Source organism: Pyxicephalus adspersus, chromosome 9 (assembly GCF_032062135.1).
Source record: "Pyxicephalus adspersus chromosome 9, UCB_Pads_2.0, whole genome shotgun sequence".
Lineage (NCBI taxonomy): Eukaryota > Metazoa > Chordata > Amphibia > Anura > Pyxicephalidae > Pyxicephalus > Pyxicephalus adspersus.
The window spans coordinates 12,235,614-12,257,835 of record NC_092866.1 but is presented as its reverse complement, the minus strand read 5'-3'; the positions used below and the strand labels follow the sequence as shown (position 1 = coordinate 12,257,835).

Below are 22,222 nucleotides of genomic sequence, written 5' to 3'. Positions count from 1 at the left end.
AAACCTTTCACACCTCTTAGTGAAAGAAAGGTAGCACCTCTTCAATTAGACCTGGTCCTGTATTAGATTTGGTTGGAAGGTTCTTCATCACTTCAATGGTCTAGACATCAAACATTGGGCAACCGGATTTTTAGAAAGGAGCAGTGAATGTTTTGAGACTTTAATCAACCGCCTGGACTTTCAGCAAGGATGCAAAGAGTGAGTGATTTTATGTGATTGCTTCTCTTATTTTATAGAAGAACTTAAGTATAAACCTACCAACTTATAATTCATATTACCTTTTCTTGAAAAGGGGAGAGTAGTACAGCCATTCTCAGAGACAGAGTTGGGTACTATCTATTATACTTTATTTTATTTCCACCTACATTTTCAGAACAAGCTTTCATGGGTCTAGTTCGTTCTACTTGGTCCAAAAAACTGAATTTGTGCTTGCACATGAATGCAGGGCTGAAGTCAGTTACTTTTTGGTATATTGGGTACATTCCAAACATCATTGTAGCCCTGTATCTTCATATCTAATTCTATACACAAGAAGGAAATATATATATGATACTCTCCCTTTTTCTCTCTAGACACTGTAGTTCTCTCGGCACTCTCAGCATGCAGGTCTTCATAAATATTCCCTTTGTCCCTCCAGGTTTATTTATACTGATCAGTCAAAACATTAACACCATCTGCCTAACACTGTGTAGGTCCCCCTTATGCCCTTATAGCAGCTCTGACCTATTGGGGCATGGATGCTACAAGACCTCTAAGGAGGCCACCCAGTGCTCCATGGTCAAGTTCTCACACTCCCGCTCCTATCAAAGGCACTTATGGTGGTAGCTTTGGGTCAGCATAGACACCAATAATGGTATACAGCCCTATTCACAGCAAGCTGCAATGCATTGTGTTTCCCACACATTCCCCCTATGGCTAGCATTAGGCTTTTCAGAATATGTGCCATCGTAGCTGTTCTGCAGAATCAGCTCAGGTGGACTAGCCTGCCCTCCACTCCCTACATGCATCAATGAGACTTTGACACCTGTACGTCTTTGGCTTACATGTTGTCCTTCCATCGACTGTTTTGGTAGGTACCAACCCCTGCATAACCACCCTCCACCCCTGCCACAAGACCTGCTATATTGGTAATTACAATTACAATTATTGTCCCTTTGTAAAGTAATTCAGATCCCATTTTTTACATTTTCAACGCATCCACTTAACAACTGACTGGTCACCTCTTGCCTAATATATCCCACCCTTGGTGCCATTGTAACCAGCTCATCAATGTTATTTACTTTACCCATCAGTGGTTTTCATTTTGAGGCTGGTCAGTGTATACAAATTCTTGTAAATCACCCCAATCGCCCATTCCCTCCATTACACTAATGCTCACTGACAATGGGATTTAATTGTTATTTCTAGGTAAGACTTCTTTTTAGTTTGTTGTAATGACAACTAAGTGGGGCAATTGCAGAGCTTTCTTTCTTTTTCTTTTGCTGTGTCTCTTGGACTGGAAGTGGTTTGTCCCTGAAGGCACCGACAAAAAAACTGACAAGGGGTTTACTCTTCCCCACGTTAAACTTTAGGGGTTTTCAAAAGAGACTCCAATCACTTTTGGGTTATTCAACAACTGTAGGATCACCACGCTTACCACTCCCATGCTTCTTCATTCTTCCACATTTTCTATACCTGCCATTTCCAGGTGTCTTCAGGCCAGTTACATAACATGCATGGTCCTCTATGCAGCCAATAAATGGTCCTTTAGAGAGCAGAAAGCAAAGGTGGCGTGATGACCTGAGCACAACTCACCACCATATTGGCACCATAGAGAAGCCCCCTTAGGTGGCAGGCACATGACTCTCTGAACTCAAAATATGTCTTCCGTCTTCCAAGTTGAATGGTGCAGAGTGTCATTCAATTCAGAAGACTTTGATCAGCAAGAAAAATATTGCGGCATACAATTTCAGAGAGGAGCTGAGTATTGCAGTCAGAGCTTTTGTGAGAACATCTGCAACTTGGCAAATGCATGGGTGACCAAGAAAGTTTAAAATTCATTGGTTGACTCAGCCAACAAACTCCATCAATTATTAATATATTATTAGGAATGACGCTTTAAGTAAAACTTATGTGACCATATGGTAAACATAATTGCACGGAAGAGCCTTGTTGGGTCATCGAGTTCTTATCACCATTGCTTTCTCTGTTCATCTGTACTCATCCTCCATTAACATGACCTTTGTACTTAAAAGATTTAATTGCCTCTATAAACAGGATTAGAGTCACATTGTAATCTTACTGATCAGGATATGATCTTTGTATATCGATGGTCTCTTTGGGTTTTAGATGAGCCAATGATTAGCAAAGGTCTCATCCTTCAACTATTCAGACACCACGTGCATAAAATATGCTCTATCATTATTACTTAGGAAATTAATATAATATGGTTTATGTTGTTCTAGAAATAAACATTTTATGAAAGAACTTTTATTGCACCCAATTAGTAGATATGTTATCAAGCCTTGCAATAAACTGCATACTTCATTTGGAATATATATAGAATTCAATATACTTGGGATTAGGTTTGTGACAATTAAGGATTTTCTGGACTTCTGCATGAATGGCACCTAACATGGAAGGAGGAGCAGTGGGCAGCACTGGTAAGGTGTACATCAGTGGGCATAGGGCATTCCTTGGCAGACATTGTCACTTTTATCCTCAGTGGACAAAGTCATTTGTCAAAAATACAAAATGTGTTATTTCCTGTTTACTGCTGAATTTTTATAATTGTAATACTATAAGGAAAACATAATTTAGGGTTTACGGGAATCCATTAAAATATCACAGGCTTAGGTTTGGGAAAGACTAAATTTTCTAGTGATCCTGGAAGCAGTCCTTGGAAAACAACTTGGAGGCTAACAACTTGTGATGAACATGCCGAGCATTTGCTTTGGACAAAAAAAATAATTTTGTTCCCAACTATGAGAGCATAATGATTTGTGTTTGCTTCAGTGTCTCAGGGTCTATGTACCTAACAATAACAATACCAATGATTTCCAAGTAGATTTGGGAGTCTGCAGCTGGATATCAAGGATGATTTCAAATGTATAGTAAATTAAAAAACATTTCTGCAATATGATCTGGAGGTGTCCAAGAAAGATTCAAACCTGTTTACAATAAAGACAAGGGTTGAGTTTACCTCCAAATCTCTGCATATGTCTAATCAGAAGCTACAGGAAAAAATGAGGATTTGCTAATAAAGGATAGTCTACTGATAACCAATTATAAAGGAACACATTTACAATTTCCAGCAATAACTGACTTTTCAAGCCTATTTTCCAATGTTACTGGTGTATGGCAGTCAAACTGACCTCCCATTCCCATTCTGCTGTATGAAGAAGATTAGTATGTAGTGTATTTTATTGTATTGTTTGCAAGGACTTCTGCCTTATAGTTTTAGTTTTCATGTACAGGCCAAGTACTGGGTTTGGTTAAATAAAAAACATTCACCCCCAACTACTCCCCCCTTCCTCTTGTTCAGTGCACCAGCCTTTCGTTTCACATGCCTCCAAAATATTCTTTTGTTGGCTCCATTTCACTTTTGTCAGAGCTTACACATGGCTAAGGACTCTTTACCCCATATGATGGTGATGGTGGTAGGTGACATATGACAGGCAAAATAACACAATGTATTGGTTACCTTTACTTAAATTATTAAAAATGTGGATTTGGCATGTGTACATTTACCACCACTTCATAAAATTGGAATCAGATGTTCCAAATTAGGTGCCAATAATATGGAACTCTTATGGGAGTTTGCTGGTGAGATTTTGTTTTTGCCATTGATGTGTGTCTATTATCACCCCAAGATCGAAAGATGCACTCAGAAAGGTTGTCGATGTGTCAGGCAATAGATTTTAAAAAGATTAGCAAATTATTTGAACTCAATAACCTGACTTTAAGAAAAATAGTCTACAAGTACAGTAGTCTAGCGATGACCACCTATTTATCCAGGTCTGATCAACCCAGAAAATTCAGTTCAAGAGCTGACCATTTGAATATACAAGAAGTCTCTATAACCCAATAATTATAGAGCGGGACCTGCAGGTAACTCCTGCAACAGTTTAAGCCAAAATATGTACATCTACAGTCAGAAGGCGAATGAACCTGATACAACATGCATGACAGAGGTGCCATAAAAAATGTTAGCATCTAAAAAGATCAGAACAAGACCACAGTGTGCCACTAGACAAAGACTAGACCAGCGGTCACCAACCTTTCGGACCTCACAGACCACTAAATTCATAATTTTAAGTCCCATGGACCATTAATATGATTTTTTTTCAAACGATAAATACATTTGTAAAATAATGATTATACTAATGGTGCTGACAAGGACTGTGGCGGCTCTCATTCATTGATCAGCTCACGGGTAAGTGAAGTATTACTATTGTTACTATTATCATTAGTTGTATTATCTTTGGTATTACTAAGGAAATGCAAAATATTTGTTTGCTTTTTCTCACTCATTATGGGTTTATTTCATTCCAATCTAAGACCAAACAAGAAATGATAGTTATTAAAGTCAAACCATTTGATACCAATAAATATAACAGTTAATGAAAATACACAGGTAAGGTCATACTTATCTAAAAGAGCATCTGAGAAATAAACAAATAAAATAAAACAATCAGATGATAATCGGTATTGGCGGAGCAGGGTGACTGTTGTAATGGTGGAGGCAATACTGAAGTGTATGGCTTGGCAATGGTCGCCTCATACAACTTAACACTAAACTGACGTCACGCTGCGCCTCCATTGTTTTTCCATCTCTAGTACAGTTAGTGAATTTAGTGCAATACAAAGATTTTTTTTGCGGACCACTGGTTGGTGACCACTGGACTAGACCATTTGGAACAATGTGCTATAGACTGATGAATCAAAGATGGAGTTGTTTGTTCACAGAAGTACTTTGTGCAGACAACATTTCAGGAGAAAACCCAATACCAACTGTTATGCACGATTGTCCTTAGGAAAACCAAGAAATGCAAATGGTTCTGGTAGTGGTATAGTTTGTCCTGACCCCTGTTACTTACACTTTTGAGAAATAGCAAGAACCCAAATAATAAACACTATCATTAAATGTTCTGTATAAGGAGCAGTGACATTTTGGGTATACAAGAAGTCTGGTGTATAGGATCAGTCCCTGATCCACACATTAAAAACTACAGTGAGATCTCAGTTCCATAATCTATTAAACTTTTTTACCATGCCCCTTGGGTGTTCCTGTCCCACTTATGTGTTTCATATGCTCCTGTTACATTTTCTAGATTAAAAATCCAGCCAGGAGAGTGTGAGGCTCTTGTAATACAGCAAGTCCCCCCAAAACATAGGACACAATCAGGTGGTTAAATTACCTAGTCTCTACAAAAAACAAAAACAAAAGAAAAGTATTAGGTGAATGATTGTATTCAATGGCTCTTATTTATTAAAGCTCTCCAAGGCTGGAGAGGATGCACTTTCATCAGTGAAGCTGTGTGATCCAGCAAACCTGGAATTGTTCTGGTTCAGAATTGAAAACATTTGCTTACAAATAGCTAATGACTTCCAGGAAATCCATTCCAGGTTTGCTGGATCACCCTGCTTTACTGATGAAATTGTATCCTCTCCGGCTATGGAGAGCTTTAATAAATCAGAGCCAATGTTTTTTGCAATACAATATTTTTTTTTTGATATTGCTTCTTTAATCATAATGTGCTGGTTGTAAATGGTACAAGTGTCCTCTCATGGCATTCCAAGTTTTTACTGCAACTGTACTTCTGTTGGAGTGCTTGATGACCCGAGATTAGGTTACTGATTAATTCTTCTGTACAGGATATATAAAGGTGTCAAGCTTATCGGCAATCATCTACTAAGTGTTCGGGTAACGGGGCCAAGGATAAAGACCTGGAGGGCCAAGACATTTGTCTCTAAGTACGGGAACTGGGAGCTCCATCAGAAAGGAGACACCGGGCACCACAAACCCAATGGCTTTCCTCAGGATATTGGCACTGCTGCTATGTGGATGTGTGACGGTGGCACAAGCAGACCGAGCTGAGGCGTTGAGAATAATGGAGCAGGTCCCTGTCATAGATGGGTGAGTGCTGACATTGTAACATGATAAAGTCCAACCTAAGATTTAAAAAAGCCGGTTTTGCTTTTGTTCTTTTAATGACCAATTTTACTTTACATGAAGGCTTAACACATTTAAATTAAGGAAAATTGCTGGCATGTGTTATGGATCCATGTTTTTTCAATAAAAATCGACCTTCCATAAATGTGGAGGGTCCACTGATCTTTCAGCCCCCACTATTTCAATTTAGGAAACTATTAACATTACAAAATATTTATTTAGCGTCAGCATATTCCAAAACCCCGTCCAAAGTCCATAGTCATATCACTAGTTGTCCCTCAATGGGGCTCAGAATCTAATGTCTCTACCATATTTATATGTCTTTATTACAGTCTAAGGTCAATTTTGGGTGAAAGCTAATTAACCTAACTGCATGTTTTTGGAATGTTGGAGGAAATGATCACAAAGACAGGAAGAACCTAAAAACTCCATGCAGATAGTGTCCTGGCCAGGATTTGAACCTGGGACCCAGTGCTGCAAAGGCCAAAGTGCTACCTCTGGGCCACCGTGCTAGCTTATAGCTAAACAACTAAATAAATAAATAAATAAATAATATAAAATGACTTACTTTAGGACCTGGCAGTATAGCTGATGCCAGCGCTGCCTCCTAGGTGCTCAAAAATCTCTAATACCCAAGGTGCAGCAGGAATGTGATTTGCACTGTGAGGACCTGATGTGATTAATTGTATCCTATGATTTACAAAATTTAGAAAGTGGGGGGCTGGTCAAGCAGATGCACTATAATGTATTGGAACATGAAAAAAATGTAACTTGCCTTTTTTTTCTAAGCATGCACCAATGCAGTTTTGATTGAAGCCATAAGACAGAAGGCAAATTGCTTTATTATTGCATTGGGACTGCATTAGGGAATGCGGACCAACACCAATGGCCTGAATCACTCCAGACTGAATCAGTTCACTATCATTTATCTGTGATGTCCTCTTGATTTTTTTTTTTTTTTTGCTCAGCCCCTTTTATAAGTCCAAAAGTATTATTGAATTGCAGCTGTATCCCCTGTTATTCTATTACATTATGAAGAATTCTTCAGAATGATGGACTGTTGCAATGATTTGTTTTTGTATATGGTCTTCAGAGCAGCTCCTTTAATCCCAAGAACAAGAATGAAATAAATCTCAGTTTTCCACTCTTTAGATATGGTGGCTGCCTTTTTTACCGGCTATGGACACTTTCAGCATGTGCAGATAATGTGTTGCAGTTGCCCGAACTGCCCTGCCCTTGTTATTTCCTGTAAAATGAAATTAAAGCCCAATTTAAAATCTAAAATTAAACATACTAATTGATTTTAATTAGTGTAAATTAAAGTATTTATAAGTACTGTGCAGCTTACCATAAAGACTTGGGACTTTTTGTGCTTTTTCAGTTTCCAGTTAATGGTCTGAGATCCTAAATTTGCTCTCCTGTTTCCCTTGTAATGCTGCGATATGTTGTCTGGCATCTATTTACCTCTTTTTTTCAGTGTCACGTGGTCACTAGCTGTATTCATAGATGAGATATAGTCTTCTGCTCACTGTTATGCCAGTACATGGAACTTGATAAGCTCATAGTACTGCTTCTTCCTCTCCCAGTGCGGATGAGCAGGACACAGATATTCAGACATTTTCAACAGATCAAAGAGCTTAATGTATTTCTCAAACTTAACATGGTGTCCAGTCTAACAGATTTTAATTAACGTGTATATGTGTCTTTCCCTACACAGTCACAATGATCTTCCCTGGCAGCTCCTGGATAAGTTCAATAACCGGCTGAGTACAGTGGACCTTTATACTCTAAATGGCACCCACACCAACATTCCCAAACTCAGAGAGGGAAAGGTGGGCGGACAGGTGAGTCGTGCTGCTTGAAAAGGAAAGCATATCAAGAAGCTAAAAACAAAAAAATGTAGTGTATTACAGAATAACAATCCAGAGAAAATAAAGTGTGGTATAAATTTTGATTGTTCCAGACCCTCCTAGGTTCTCCATCCATCCAAGAAGTTTAACCCAAAGACAATAAGCCCTTCTTTGGGAAAAATGTGTTACCCAGGGAGGTCTCAGGTGGCACCCAGAGCTCAACAAGATTTAACATGCTGCCCACTGGAAGGGTGTTACTGCATACAGGGTCTCTTTAAATTCCAATCATTAGATACATAAACATCTATAGATCTGTTTTGTTCTCTTGTAGTTTTGGGCGGCGTATGTCCCCTGTGACACACAAGGCAAGGATGCTGTGAAAAGGACATTGGAGCAGATAGACATCGTCCATCGCATGTGTCAGAAATATCCAGAGGCATTCCTGTGTGTGGGCAGCGCGGCAGGTGAGGGGTCTGGTTCAGGTCACATAGGAATGGTGGGCTTTTAACCAGTTATCCTCTTTAAAGTAAATCTGCCATAAGAGATAATTGATGCTTTCCATTGCTGGTAGGGTTTCTGGTAGGTATTTTCTGCACCCATCAAACATAAATAATAAAATAAAGCAAATATGAGATGTTTATTGAGATCGAACTTGACCCATAGGGGTCAATATCTCATATATATTTAATGTACAGTGCTGTGGTTCAGAGCAGAGATTGGTTCATTTTCACAGAGGTGGGTTTATCTTCACTTCATTGAAGATTGATTCATCCTCACATGATCAGAGATGGGTTCTTCTTCAAAGGATTGGGGACGGGTTCATTTGGGTGATAGGAGGTGGATTTATCATCAAAAGGTCTGAGATGGGTACATGTTCAAATTATCAGAGATGGAATCATTTTCCCATTATCATAGATGGATTCAACTTCACATGATCGGAGATGGGTTCATCTTCACGTGATAGGTGGTGGATTCATTTTCACATGATCAAAGATCGTTTCTTCTTCTCTTCATTATTGGAGATGGGTTCATTTGCATGTGATAGGAAGTGGGTTCATCTTCAAAAATTCGGCCGGGGGTTCATTAACACATTATCAAAGCTGGGTTGATTTGTACAATATATGTGATGGGATCAACTTCAAATTATCAGAGATGGGCTAATGTTCACATTATCAGAGGTGGGTTCATCTTTACTTGGTTGCATATGGGTTCAACTTCACATAACCAGAGATGGATTCTTCTTCAAATGATTGGAGATGGATTAATTATCATGAGATAGGAGGTAGGTTCATCTTCATAAGATCTGAGATGGATACATTTTCACATTAACAGAGGTGGGATCATCTACACATGACTGGGGATGAGTTCATCTTTACATGTTCTAAGAAGGGATCCTCTACACATGATCACTGTTAGGGTTTTCTTTATGACAGCAGATTGTAGGTTCACTTTCACTGGGTTGAAAATGATCGGTTTTATCTTTATGTTCATGAAGATTATGGGTTCATTTTAAATGATCACAGCTGGATGCATCCTCAGTTTCCTGTCCAAATGTTCCAAATGGTATTATTATACAATTGTCTTATTATCCAAAAGAGACTTCAATAGCACATTTACAAATTTCCCTTCTGTAGGCATCCTTGAGGCCTTCCAAGCTAAGAAGGTGGCCAGTCTGATTGGTGTGGAAGGAGGACATTCAATTGACAGCAGCCTGGGGGTCTTGCGTACCTTCTATAACCTGGGAGTGCGTTATATGACATTAACACACAGCTGTAACACACCATGGTAAGATCCTTTAAAAAATGCGTGTAGTAAAGTGTGGAGTGATATGGTGCACAGCATGTTGGAAGCTTTTATGCAGTGTAGATAAGAAGGCTTGGACTAAAAGAGTTACAGATAACCTTGATAATCTCAAGGACTAAAGATGATACTTTGGGCTGGATTTTGACTTAGGCTACGTACACACGTGCAATAATTATCGTTGGAAACGATTGACCAACGACCGATCGTCCAATAATCGGTAACAAACAAATTGCACAACGACTGGCCAATGACGCTAATGAACGAGGAATGTCCCTGGAAACGAACGACCATCCCGGCGGATCTGATTGGGTGATGATCGTTCGCTATCTATTGTGTGTACGGTCATTCAGTGATCGTGGATTGTTCTACGCTACACGTCACTTCCTGCATCCTCCTATTTGTGTTTGTAACACATTGTTAATATGTGAAGCGGCCCTAGCAATCTTTGAATGGACACAAATTTGGACTGGGATAAACCTGAATCATTATTTATTTTTCCTAACAAGCCTACCTTCTCTGTTCCATGTACGTAGGGTGGATAACTGGCTGGTGGATGATGGAAAAGATCCCGCAAAAAGCAATGGACTCTCTGCCTTTGGGAAGGTAATAATGAAAGAATACAGAACAACTTATTGAATTAGAAATGGGAATGTCCTGTGTCTTCAGGACTTTTCACAGAAGTAAGATATAAAGGTTACTTATACAGCACTCTGTGGGAATCGTTGTATTTGCCATGTGGGATAAAACCACAATCCACCAAGTAACAGTATTATTATTCAAATTAATTTGCACTAACCCCATTGTTAAGTATGGCCTTTCCCAGCAGGACCTGTTGCAGTCATAGCTTACTTCAAGTTACTGAGTGTCCATGGTCATTTCATGGTCATTTTTCCCATCAAGGAGCCATAACCATCAGTACAACACAACAGGGTAAATGCTGAAAAAAATTCAACAGTTTTCTCCCTCCCTGTGCTATCAGGGCTAGAAATGAAATGATTTTCAGTGGCACAGAAAAGCACAAACAACTTTAGCAAAGTGCGAAAACACTGGCCAGACTCCCCCATGCTCAGAACAGATGTTCTATACTAGGCGAAGATCACAATTAGATTGGCCAGCTGAAAGTAGATTCTGTTACAAAAACTACACAGTTAGAATTTATTTCATAATCGGAATACTTTAGTTATCTAGTTTTATTAGTGGTGTAGTTAGAAACTGGCAGATATTCCTTTAGCTTATACATGGGAACCAAACAAAATTTATCGCGTGGAATGTTGTGACTAGTGTCGGTCGAATATCTCACTATTCGATTCGACAGCTATTTCATCGGAATTGTCCGGGTGATCAAATGCCGAATTTAAACACCATTGAAGTCAATGGTGCGAGAATTTGGTTTTTTTTAGGGTCTTTTAAGGGCTGCAAGAGCAATCAGATTGCTCTTGCAGCTCTTTACAAGTTGCATGTGTTCTTGAAAAAATGTTTCCCTATCCAAGAACCCATAGTACAGCGCTGCAACAGCGATTGCTGTTGCTGCGCTGTGCTACTACTATGTATTCTTGGATAGAGTTTCTCTATCCAAGAACTATAGGTGATGAACGGGGACTTGTCCCCATTCATCACCTGTAAGTGACCTGTGTTTTCGGATAGAGAAACTCTATCCAAGAACACAGAGTAGTAGCACAGTGTGGGAACAGCGATCGCTGTTGCAGCGCTGTACTATGTAGAACCTCTATCCAAGAACCTCTATCCTATGATAGAACCTCTATCCAAGAACCCTGGGCACTACAGGTGATGAATGTGGACAAGTCCCCATTCATCACCCATAGTGCCTGGAGATCCCGCAATGACAGGATTCCCACGGCTGCACAGCCAGGGAATCATAATGTCATTGTGGGATAACCTGTAAAAAAAATAGTTAAAAAAACACAAACATTTAATAAATTTCATTAAAATAATTTTTTTTTTTAAACACATTTTTTATCATTTTGTTTCCCGGAATTTTTACCGTCGAACACTGTGTTTTTCGGGTCGGGTCTATCCAAATTCGAACAGCCATATTCGGGTCGAATATAAGGACAACCCGAATTGGAAACACCAACTTTAATTGTAACCTCTCATCATCTCAACAGTTATGGGATTCATGCTGAAATTCTGCAGAATTATGTTTGTACAATGATAAAAAAGCATAAACATTTGGAAAAACAGATGGCCCTCGCTGATTGCCAAATAACCTTCATAAATAAAGATTTTTTATTTTTTTTATTTTTGATATTTTTCATAACTTAAAGATTTTAAAGGCCACCTGAACTTTTAATTTTAATGAGGTACCAGTCCATCAAAACAACAGTGTGCAAAGTCTTACAGTTAATTTTTTATGAATGCCTAAGCAGCAAATCTTGTCCTCTGCTATCATGGTATACAGAATGGTAATTGCTACTTTACTTTCTGTGTGGTGGCAATGATCCCCTTGCAGAGGTCTAACACCCTACCCCCTCCCCAAGTCAAAGCTAATGTTTTCCAATTAGCAAGGAACCTTTCGGGATAACATAGTTATAGGTCTGGCTATACATGGGGTGTAATGGACCTTTGCAGAAAAATTCTTCCCCCACTAAATGCCCAAAAGTCCATCTGAATGTTCTTGATATATACAGGGAGGATGGGCTACTAAATTTTAGAGCGCTGACCTCTGTGGCAGGTCTATGATACATTTTATGATCCTTACGGACTTCTATTCTCCCTGCAGAATGTAGTACTAGAGATGAACCGCCTTGGAATGATCATTGACTTGGCCCATGTGTCGGAGAAGACAATGAGAGATGCTTTAGAGGTTTCCAAGGCTCCTTTGATATTCAGCCACTCATCCGCCTACGAATTGTGCAAACATAAAAGGAACGTGCCGGATGATGTACTCAGGATTGTGGTAGGTGAAAGAAACAAAGCTACATGTTCATCTGATATCTCATGAGAATTTCATGGAGTGGTCCACATGTAAGATCAAGTAAAAACAAGCTTTGATTATAGTATAAATGGTCAATCCAGCCACTAGTGGTTTAGATATACACATTATTGCCAAAAGTATGTGGAACCCAAACATATTATTGCTAAAGGTTTACAGTGTAGAGTGCAGTTAATGCTAAATAATATAAAGTCATATTAAACAAGTGTGCTCATCCAACTGTGTGACAACAATCTGGAGACGATCATTCCTGTTCCACCATGACTGTCCCCTGTACACAACTCCAACATGACCTGGTTGGATCATTTGGATGCAGAGGAATTTGAGTGGCCTGCACATAGCCCTACCTTAAACCTTACTGAACTAAGTAAAGGTCCCTGACTACAATTCCATAGGGATGGGATGGACTGGCATTTCCACTGCGAGCCAGATCTTCTCATCCAACATGACTTTTTGCTTTAAGGGGCATGCATTCCAATTGACTCCCCAAAATCCTGTGAAAAACCATCACAGAAAAGCAGAGACTGTTAGATCTAGAAGAAGGCCAATATTCATGCCTATGGCTTTAGAATTGAAGAGTCAAAAGGACCTAATTCAAGATCAAATTCAAGTAAATGTTTCAGCAGTTTAGCTTCATTTGCTACCACCAGTCAAAATTGTTTGTGTTTTTTGAAATTAGAAAGTAGCTAAATCACTGATAGAAGTGGAGATTATGGGGAGCTGAGCTGCTGGAAGGAGAGTGCTGGGAAAGCAGAGCTGCTGAGAAAACAACCTGATTGACTTTGGTGCTTCTATGATTTTATAGCATGAGCTTGTTTTTATTTACTGCTTGTTCTGCTGCTCTCTAAATACTTAAAGTGTATCCAAACATTTTTTGTAATAAAAATTATTCAATGGCATTACTGCAGTTGGAGGGTCCGTTGTACAGACTACTTTACTTCCTTTCTGGTAAAAATATTGTCATACCAGGATGGAAAGTATAAGAAACTGTTCTCTATTTTCCCCACTTACTGTCTGGTAAAAAGTTATCTCAAAAACAGGAGGTGAGGGGAAATCCCTTAGATAAAACCTGCCTAAAATGCAAACCTTTCCTCCGTCTAAACAAAACTAAAAAGATTTGGTTATAGATAAAGTTTAAAAATTATACCCCTGCCACAGGTTCACTTAAAGTGAAACTTGCATTAAAAAAATAAATACTTACTTTTACTTGTTGAAAGTCCTTGATCAATGTGCATACCGCACCTAGCAAATCCCACACTGCTTTGTGTTTATGTCCCATGTTGCCATCTTGGGTTGTTGATGATATTGCCCGATTTTCCGCTGTGCAGGCACAAGATCAGGTGTTCTGTCTTCCTCCAAATGTGAATAAACAAGCACAGATCTCTGGGCATGCATTGTTTATTCACACTAGAGGAAGGACCCCAGTGCCCATTGTGCCGGAGGAGCAGCCTGCACCATCCTGGGATGTAATGTAAGGATCTCTGGAGGCTGGGGTTTCCCCTTCAATCTTCACCCCCTTTACTCGCACATCCAAAAAACATGCATTTAGGTTAGGCACACTTAAGTAATATATTGTTGCTGTTTAAAAAATAGTTAATAATATTAACAGTGTACAGAAGTATTTACAAAATCCTGAAGAAGTCATTAACTGTTCACATAATGATAACCAACAATGCCTTTAAATCTCTGACTTTTGAGTTGACTTTTTTATACTAATAGGTACGGTGCAGAAAAGATAATGAACTGGTACCCATTTGTTTATATCTGTGACTTAACAGTGGAGTTTTCCTTTAAGTGTACTTTTTAAATCTATAATGATTTTCCTGGTCGGACTAAATAGTAAAAATGTTTAAACGGCTTTATTTCTGTTTTTCTTTTATCAGAAACAAAAAAGAGGTTTGGTGATGGTGAACTTCTTTAATGCCTATGTGACATGTACCAGGAACGCTACTTTATCAGACGTGGCTGGTAAGTAAGAGAGGGACCTGGGGCAGGACTCATTTTTGCATATTTTTTATTAAATACTTAACAATCTTACAGATTGGTGGAGGAACACATGGGTATTTGAGTTATGTGTCCCCACTAGGGAGAGGACAGAAGTTGATGAGAAATCTTTCCAATGGGGACACAAACTATGTAATTAGCTTAAATGTGTCTTCCTGCCTGTTAATTTCATATCCTGCAAAAAAAAGTAGGGTGAACTATCTGATATTAAGTCAAGGACAAGAATAAAACATGGCGGAAGTATTTTTTCTTCAAACATCAATACAGATATGGGCACATGGTTGGCTACTAGAAGTGAGTTTGATTTTGCCATTTAGGCCCAGCTCCAGCCAATTTTGTTTTAGATGTGGATACCATGGGGAATGATTGTGCCATGCTACATCATATCACCTTGCTGCCCTAGACATTATTCCATGAATTGTATGACAAACGCTAACTTGCACACTGTAAAAGCCAAAACTCATCTAAACCTAAAAACATTTCAACTTACCAGTCCTTGGTTGTGGTGACTTTCATGAACAGATATAGCAAAACTCTTTCACTGAATATTTTACAAGCTAAAAGGAAGCAAATATTAGAAGTCCAGTGTTAAGACTTACAGGACATAGACTTGACCACCAGAAACATGTGCAAATACGTAATGCTTATATGTCTGGCCACAAGGAGAAACATGTGGTTCTCATAGCAAGACTTAAAATTATTATTAATATTAATATTAACCACCTGAGCGTTACACTGAGGTCTAGATTTCTGTACCAAAAGCGTTACAGGTTTTCATGAAATTTTTTTTTTTAAATTGTAGACCTGTAACTTACAGAAATATGTCCGAATAGGGGTCTAGTAGATATAATGAATATAAAAAATGTTTAAAACACACAATCATGTAAAAAAAAAAAAAATACTTTTAATAAAATTAAAGAAAAAACACAAAATTCAGCTTAAACAAGAAAACATAAATAAATGAAAAATACTGAAAATGCGATAATTCCGTATACTGTATAGTAATATATTTTTCTAAATCACCTCCCTAGTGTCCGTCACATACCTATAGACAAAACCACATAAATATATTTTCTATTATTTTGTATTGGATTGGATACAGGACTTTGTATTCAATCCAATACAAAATGAGAACAAAATTCAAACTCTCTTTGTATCCAATCCAATACAAAATACATACTTTGTATTTATTTTTAATTGAAACTCATTCATTCATTTTGTATTGGATTGAATACAAACTCCTGTATCCAATCCAATACAAAATGAATGAATGAGTTTCAATTTGATTTTCCCGCACACGAGCCAACGTCATGGCGCACGCACGCACAAGAAGCCGGCCGGCTTTTTTTTTCCTCCGCCGGCCGGCTTCTTGTTTCAGAGAGCACCCGGCGCTGGAAGGAGAACGACACGGGACGATCATCGGGACCAGGTAAGAAGCCGGCCGGCATCTTGTGTTCCGCCGGCCAGCCAGCGGAAAACAAGATGCCGGCCGGCTTCTTACCGGTCCCACTGGTATAGGAGAAGGCACCCGACGCTGGAGAGGGAGATCGACGGACGACAATCGACGGAGGACGACACAGGAACACGAACACGACACTGGATGAGCACAGCGGGACCAGGTAAGTGGGGATTTTAATTTACGGAAAATCTCGGGGTTAACCAAAACAGCAACTTTTTTTAGCCTGTACGAAGGTCGGGCTTAACGGTCGGGAGGTTAATAATATTATTGTGACAGTGATACAGGAGGAGAAGAAAGGATCCTGCCCAGAAGAGCTTACAATCTAGGAGGTGGTGGGAAGTATCACACTATAGGAGATATGTAGTGGGAAGTATTTTGTGTTTAGGTGACAGAAGAAGATGGGTAAGGTTGAAAAGATGGGTTCTGAGTGTTCTTTTAAACGAGTAGAAAATAGGATAAATCAGTTTTGTAATGTGCTACAATGTTTGGCTGAAACTGGTAGCCATTATGGCATTTGAGAATTCTCCAGGTTACATTAATGACATTTGAGAATTCTCCAGGTTACAATAATGACATTTGTGAATTCTCCAGGTTACATTGATGACATTTTTCCTACAATTTCTGTTGTTTGCAGATCATTTTGATCACATCAAGAAAATTGCTGGATATGAGTCGGTTGGATTTGGAGGTGATTACGATGGAGTACCAGTGTAAGTGCCGATGTGAAGGCTTTATATGGGAAAAAGGTTGAGAAGGTTATTCTATCCAAGCCCAGTTTACAAAAATAACCCTTGGGGGATGATCACAAAGCTTTTCCAGAACAGTTTCAAATGTTGCTGAACTGTTTTATAAAGATTTGTAACTGGGTTGTGAAACTTGTAATACTTATACACAAAAAACATTTTTTTTCAGTTTATCACATTTTTAAAATTGCTTCATTCTGATCACCATTGTTATATCTAACCCCATTTTTGTGTATAAATGTCCCATCCCAATCACCATATTTATAAAATGCTGATCAGCCCAACTATATACATTATCCAAAAACATTCACCACCTTAACAATGGAGAAAGTCAAGGACCTCAAAGGGGATAAATTGTGTTTTTCGGATTTGTTTTTGCAGCTCTTTACTACTTTAGAAAGGGGAAAGCACTTACTCTATTTAAGTGAATCGAACTTTTAGGGTATTAGAGTACCTCTGTTCTTCAATTTTAGAAGCCTGACTGCCAGGAAACACATCCTGATCACACTTATTTTAATGGGTTGTTATAAATTTGCTAGCACCTATGGAGAACAAAGAAGTGGAGACAAATGGGTTTAAGCAAGAATATTCACTAACGAATTAAACTGTTCAATCATACTTATGAATGGTTTATTTTTCCTACATTTACTTTTTCTAAGCTTCATAGTGTAGATGGAGTGTTTGGGGTTAAAAGCCTCTAAGTCTGTTGATTGCTTGCATTTTCAGAATGAAATCGAAATCACCCACCATGCCCAGGATATGCATTCAGATAACATCCTCAATGCGTCTTTCACCTTCAATATTTACCAACATTGTTAGGTGAATTGATCAGATTAATCAGTTCACAGAAGTTCTACTTCTTCTATGTATGGTCTACTCAACACTAAACTGAAAAAGATTGATGAGTAACAAAAAAAATGATGAATAGCATAAGACAGGCGTACTTCTGTATCAGACATGGAGTGGCAACATTATAAATTCAGTTCAGGTGTAACCAAATATTTTCCTCCTTTTAGAGTTCCCGATGGCTTGGGCGATGTATCTAAATACCCAGATCTTGTAGCTGAACTGCTAAGAAGAGGATGGACTGAAGAGGAACTTAAGGCCGCCCTCGCCAACAACCTTATAAGAGTATTCCAAGAAGTGGAGCAGGTTAGTTTCTAAATTGGCACAATGTATTCAGTGCCAAGTAGCAGCTACCAAACCAACAAAACTTGGGGACATACTCTATAGTAAGGGAGAATAAATTATTTTATTAATATATCAGTGCACTATATGGACACCTGAGGAGCATCAACACCTACATGAGCTTGTTGAACATTCCATTGCAAAACCACAGCCATTATAATGGAGTAGTTTCATCTCCCCTTTTTACAGTATACCAGCCAATGTTCTGGGAAGGCTTTCAAGATAGGGGTGTGTGGATTTGTATCCATTTTGCTAGGAAAGTATGGTATGTTGGATGAGAAAACCTGGCTCACAACCTGCCTTCCAATTTAACCCAAGGTTCCTCATGTTGGAACAGAAAGGGGGCTTCCCTACTTTTTTAAGGTTGGAGGAGCACAACTGTCCACGTCTTTGTAAGCTATAGAAGTAACCTGTTATAAAGAAATCACATTAAGGAGGGGTGACTACGTCACGTTTAGTTAGCAGTTCACAAGATGTTGGCCATAAAGGTACTTTTGAGTAACTCTCTCTAACTAAGATCACATCTATATACTCAGTTTCGTTTTTATCTGGCCAATACAGAGTGGCTAAAGATACTATTATTAAAGCCAAACCCATTTGGAAACAAAGATATTTATTGATGCAACCTGATAAGTTTTATTTGCAGTCTGCACCCATATTGGGAAATTTCTTCTCATTTCCTGTCAGGAAAGAAAGTGACTAAAATTGCTCTCCAGTGGGTACAAAGGAATATTAACTCTTCCAAGTCTAGTCCAAGTAAACTAAAAAAAAAATGTTTTTTACTTACTGAGATTATTTAAAGCCTAACTTCAGTAATTGAAAAAAAAACTTTGTTTCCATTGGGCTACTCCTGCACTGCGAGGTTTAAATCTGGAGAGATATCTGTCATTTGCAACCCTATTTAATGCACAGCACTGTGTAATATGTTGGTGCTTTATAAATACTGTTTAATAATATTAATATAAAAAGCAAGTTTACGTTTCTTTTTACCTTGCTTCTGCAGGGCACTCCTCCAGGTAACTGGTCCACAGCATCTTCTGTCATAAGTTGCTCTGTGCTGTAGTCAAGGATGTCATCCTCTACTGTGCAGGATCCTTAGTCTTGCACTGTAAGGCTACGTACTCACGTCAGATGAGTCTCATCTGATAATCGGCTCAGGGCTAATATCCAATGGGAATCTGGCTTGTGTACAGCGCTCGTCATCTGTCGTTCCAACGTCTGTCCTGGCGGATCCACAGATGACGAACAATCATAACGAAAGTGAAGCCGAAACAGGGTCCATTGTTCTTTTCCCTTCCTTTCCATAGAGCAGAACAGTGCTGTATGTACAACACTTCTTCATGCATTGTGCAGTCTTTTGTCGCTGGAAAGGATTGTGAAAGATCCTTTCCAACGACAATTATTGCACGTGTGCTTAAGTGAAGATGCTGAGGCCTTGTCTGCAGCATGGTGGTCAAATAGCAGAGAAGCGTCAAACAGAAAACAGGTTCTGTACATTTCCATTGGACCCTAAACCTTGCAGGACAGTAACAGCTCATGAATGAAAATTTCATTTTCTTCCAAAGTTCAGCTTTTCTAAAGCAATATCTGTCAAATAGGTAGATTTCTCTTTCCCAGAAGTAATGTGTGTGAGCAACCGTCTTTAAGGTATAAATGTTAAAAAATGTTGTGAGAGAGAAAGAAAGAGGTTTGAGGCTCAAGCTTATAAAGAAAATAAAGTATGTATTGCTACACATCAGATTCATACATTATTATGCATATCAAGAATGGATATATCCCGAGTTTTGTTGTTTTCACAGAACTGGTATATTCCATACTATACATGAATGCACTGGCAATAGAAAAGTGTGGATTACTATATTGGTCATATACGTCCCGACGCGTTTTGCCACAGTTGGGCTTCTTCAGGGGTACAATACTGTATACAAGTTGAGTGGTCTATCCATTAAAAACAATATACATTGAAAAATACAAGTTAATATATCAGGTATACACACAGCAATCAGAAGTTTATAAAAAAAAACATTACATAAGACATCAGGGTGAACTAGATATTCAATTACATAGCAGAAAAAATCCTAAAGCCATGCCTAAAATAAAGTATTCCTGTTCATTATTTTTTTTTTAGACAAGTATTCAAATGAGTGCGGATACCCCTAAAGATGAACCCATTGCCTATCAAGAGATTAAAAGTGACTGTCACACTAACTGGGGCTATAACACTAATGCAGCTAACCACCAGCTGTTGGGACAAGGAATTCTTCTTCTCTGTCTGTTCTTCTCCCTTTATCTGTAAAAATGCATTTCAATCATCATAGTGCACAAAACATCTGCACAAGAACTGATGCTGTAATCACAGACAAACCAGTGCAAAGAAAACACCCAATGAGGACGCCGGGACTTTGTACAGCCTCTTTTTTGACATGCAATGTGGACTATGTTGTTCCAGAGTGGGTTTTAATATGGTTAGTCCTTTTGTATCAGGTGTTTTGTCCTACAAGGCTGCTATATGAACATAAGAGCCAAAGAAAACTAACATATATTGGGACTTCACTTTTAGAAAAGCAGGAACACATCTGACTGGAGGGAAGTATTTGTGCAGGACAAGGAAATCTGAAAATATTTCACCTTCTGTTATTGCAGCACATGCATGCAGATACTTATGGACTTGCTGGATTATAGGGTTCCAAGTCAAATAGGAACAGAAAATAGAAATGCTAAAACTAAACCGTAACTAGACAATGGAGATACCCAGTTCACAAATGGTTAGAGATCACCCTATTACTGAGAATATTTTACAATACGGGCTCAAACATATTAGTGCATTTTATCACATGTGTTGTTACAGGGCAGCTCATTCTTTATAAATGTGCTGTGTAATGGACATGAAGCAACTTTTCCATTAAAGCTGGTTTATGATGCACTGCACAGCCATTAAAGTACATACAACTTTTTTTTCTAGTTTCAGGCAGTGTATAGAAAGAAGCTTTATTGTCATTTGTACCCCAAACTTCCTGTTCAAGCAATACCCTGTATGGCAAGGGTTAACAGCGTGTCTCCAGATCAGGTTTTAAAGGGAAAATCCTACTAATACCCTGTTACCTTGATATTTTTTTTATCTAAACAGCACATACTAGCAATGGATTGCTGAGCCCGTCATTTGTCTTATACAAACACAGACAGCAATAAATAAAATAAAAAGTGAGGTGTTAATGCACTGCAAAATAAATGTGAAACAAAGCTAAATCACTAACTTTTATGAGAGCGTTTTTTCCCCCTCCATAATTCCTGTCCTATAATTGTTTCATATTCATTAAATATTTGAGAAAGACTAACAATAACAAGGCTTTACACCAGAAATAAATGGCAGTCAGTGTAGGCCCTTAGTGGATGTGTTATGTATTAGGAATCAACGTACATCATTTTCTAAAATGAATTCCACGAGTAATATTTGCAATAGTCAATGTTTACCACAAATATCTATTTAGATTAAAGTTCTAATCTGTGCACTTTTCAATGCTGCTGTTCAATGAGTGAGCCAAAGTGGCCAGTTCATTGGACAGGGGAATGGCAATTAGGGAATCCTAGCTGTAAAATTAGCCCTTGGTGCCCTGGTAAGCCAAAATGCTGAGAAACACACAGAGAAGGGTTCTCTTAATAAATGCAATAGTTTTCTTGTGGTGTTTGCATTGTAAACTTCTGAACATCAGCCTGCAACGTAGAATGCATGCATGGGTGCATTACAGGGTCATTCTTATTATATGGTACACCAATGAACCTCTATATTGCAACATGTGCATTGCCTTGCTCTGCAAAAAAAGGAAGTACAAAAATCACTGCACCTAGTTAAGTGCCTGTCAGTTTGAATGAGCCCTTAGACAACACTGTAATTGGTTGAAAGATTCCATGGAGGGTACCCATAGCCAGTAGATTTTAGCAGGGTTAGGTGGGCTCTAGTATGTACTCAATGGCTGAAAGCAGCAGAAAAGCTTGTGGCTCGGATAAACATTTTTCCAGCAGGATACGCGATTCTATTCTGTAAGCTTATAGCTCATTCACCTGGCGATT

The 22,222-nt window shown here is 38.6% G+C and overlaps 1 protein-coding gene and 1 long non-coding RNA gene across 2 annotated transcripts; one reads left to right on the top strand and one right to left on the bottom strand.

Annotated features, from left to right (window-relative positions):
* The first annotated feature begins 5,879 nt into the window (after positions 1-5,879).
* Positions 5,880-21,999, top strand: DPEP1 (dipeptidase 1). The gene is made up of 10 exons (XM_072422613.1): positions 5,880-6,118; positions 7,872-7,998; positions 8,336-8,468; positions 9,639-9,789; positions 10,341-10,410; positions 12,548-12,724; positions 14,644-14,728; positions 16,858-16,933; positions 17,983-18,118; positions 20,283-21,999. Exons 1-10 carry the CDS (start codon positions 6,009-6,011, stop codon positions 20,448-20,450), a joined length of 1,233 nt encoding a protein of 410 aa, XP_072278714.1. The 5' UTR covers positions 5,880-6,008; the 3' UTR covers positions 20,451-21,999.
* Positions 6,903-7,903, bottom strand: LOC140338406 (uncharacterized). Its single transcript, XR_011922248.1, has 2 exons — positions 7,503-7,903; positions 6,903-7,400 (listed from the first exon to the last, which is right to left on the bottom strand). It is a non-coding gene; the product is annotated as an uncharacterized lncRNA (long non-coding RNA).
* Positions 22,000-22,222: the final 223 nt, after the last annotated feature.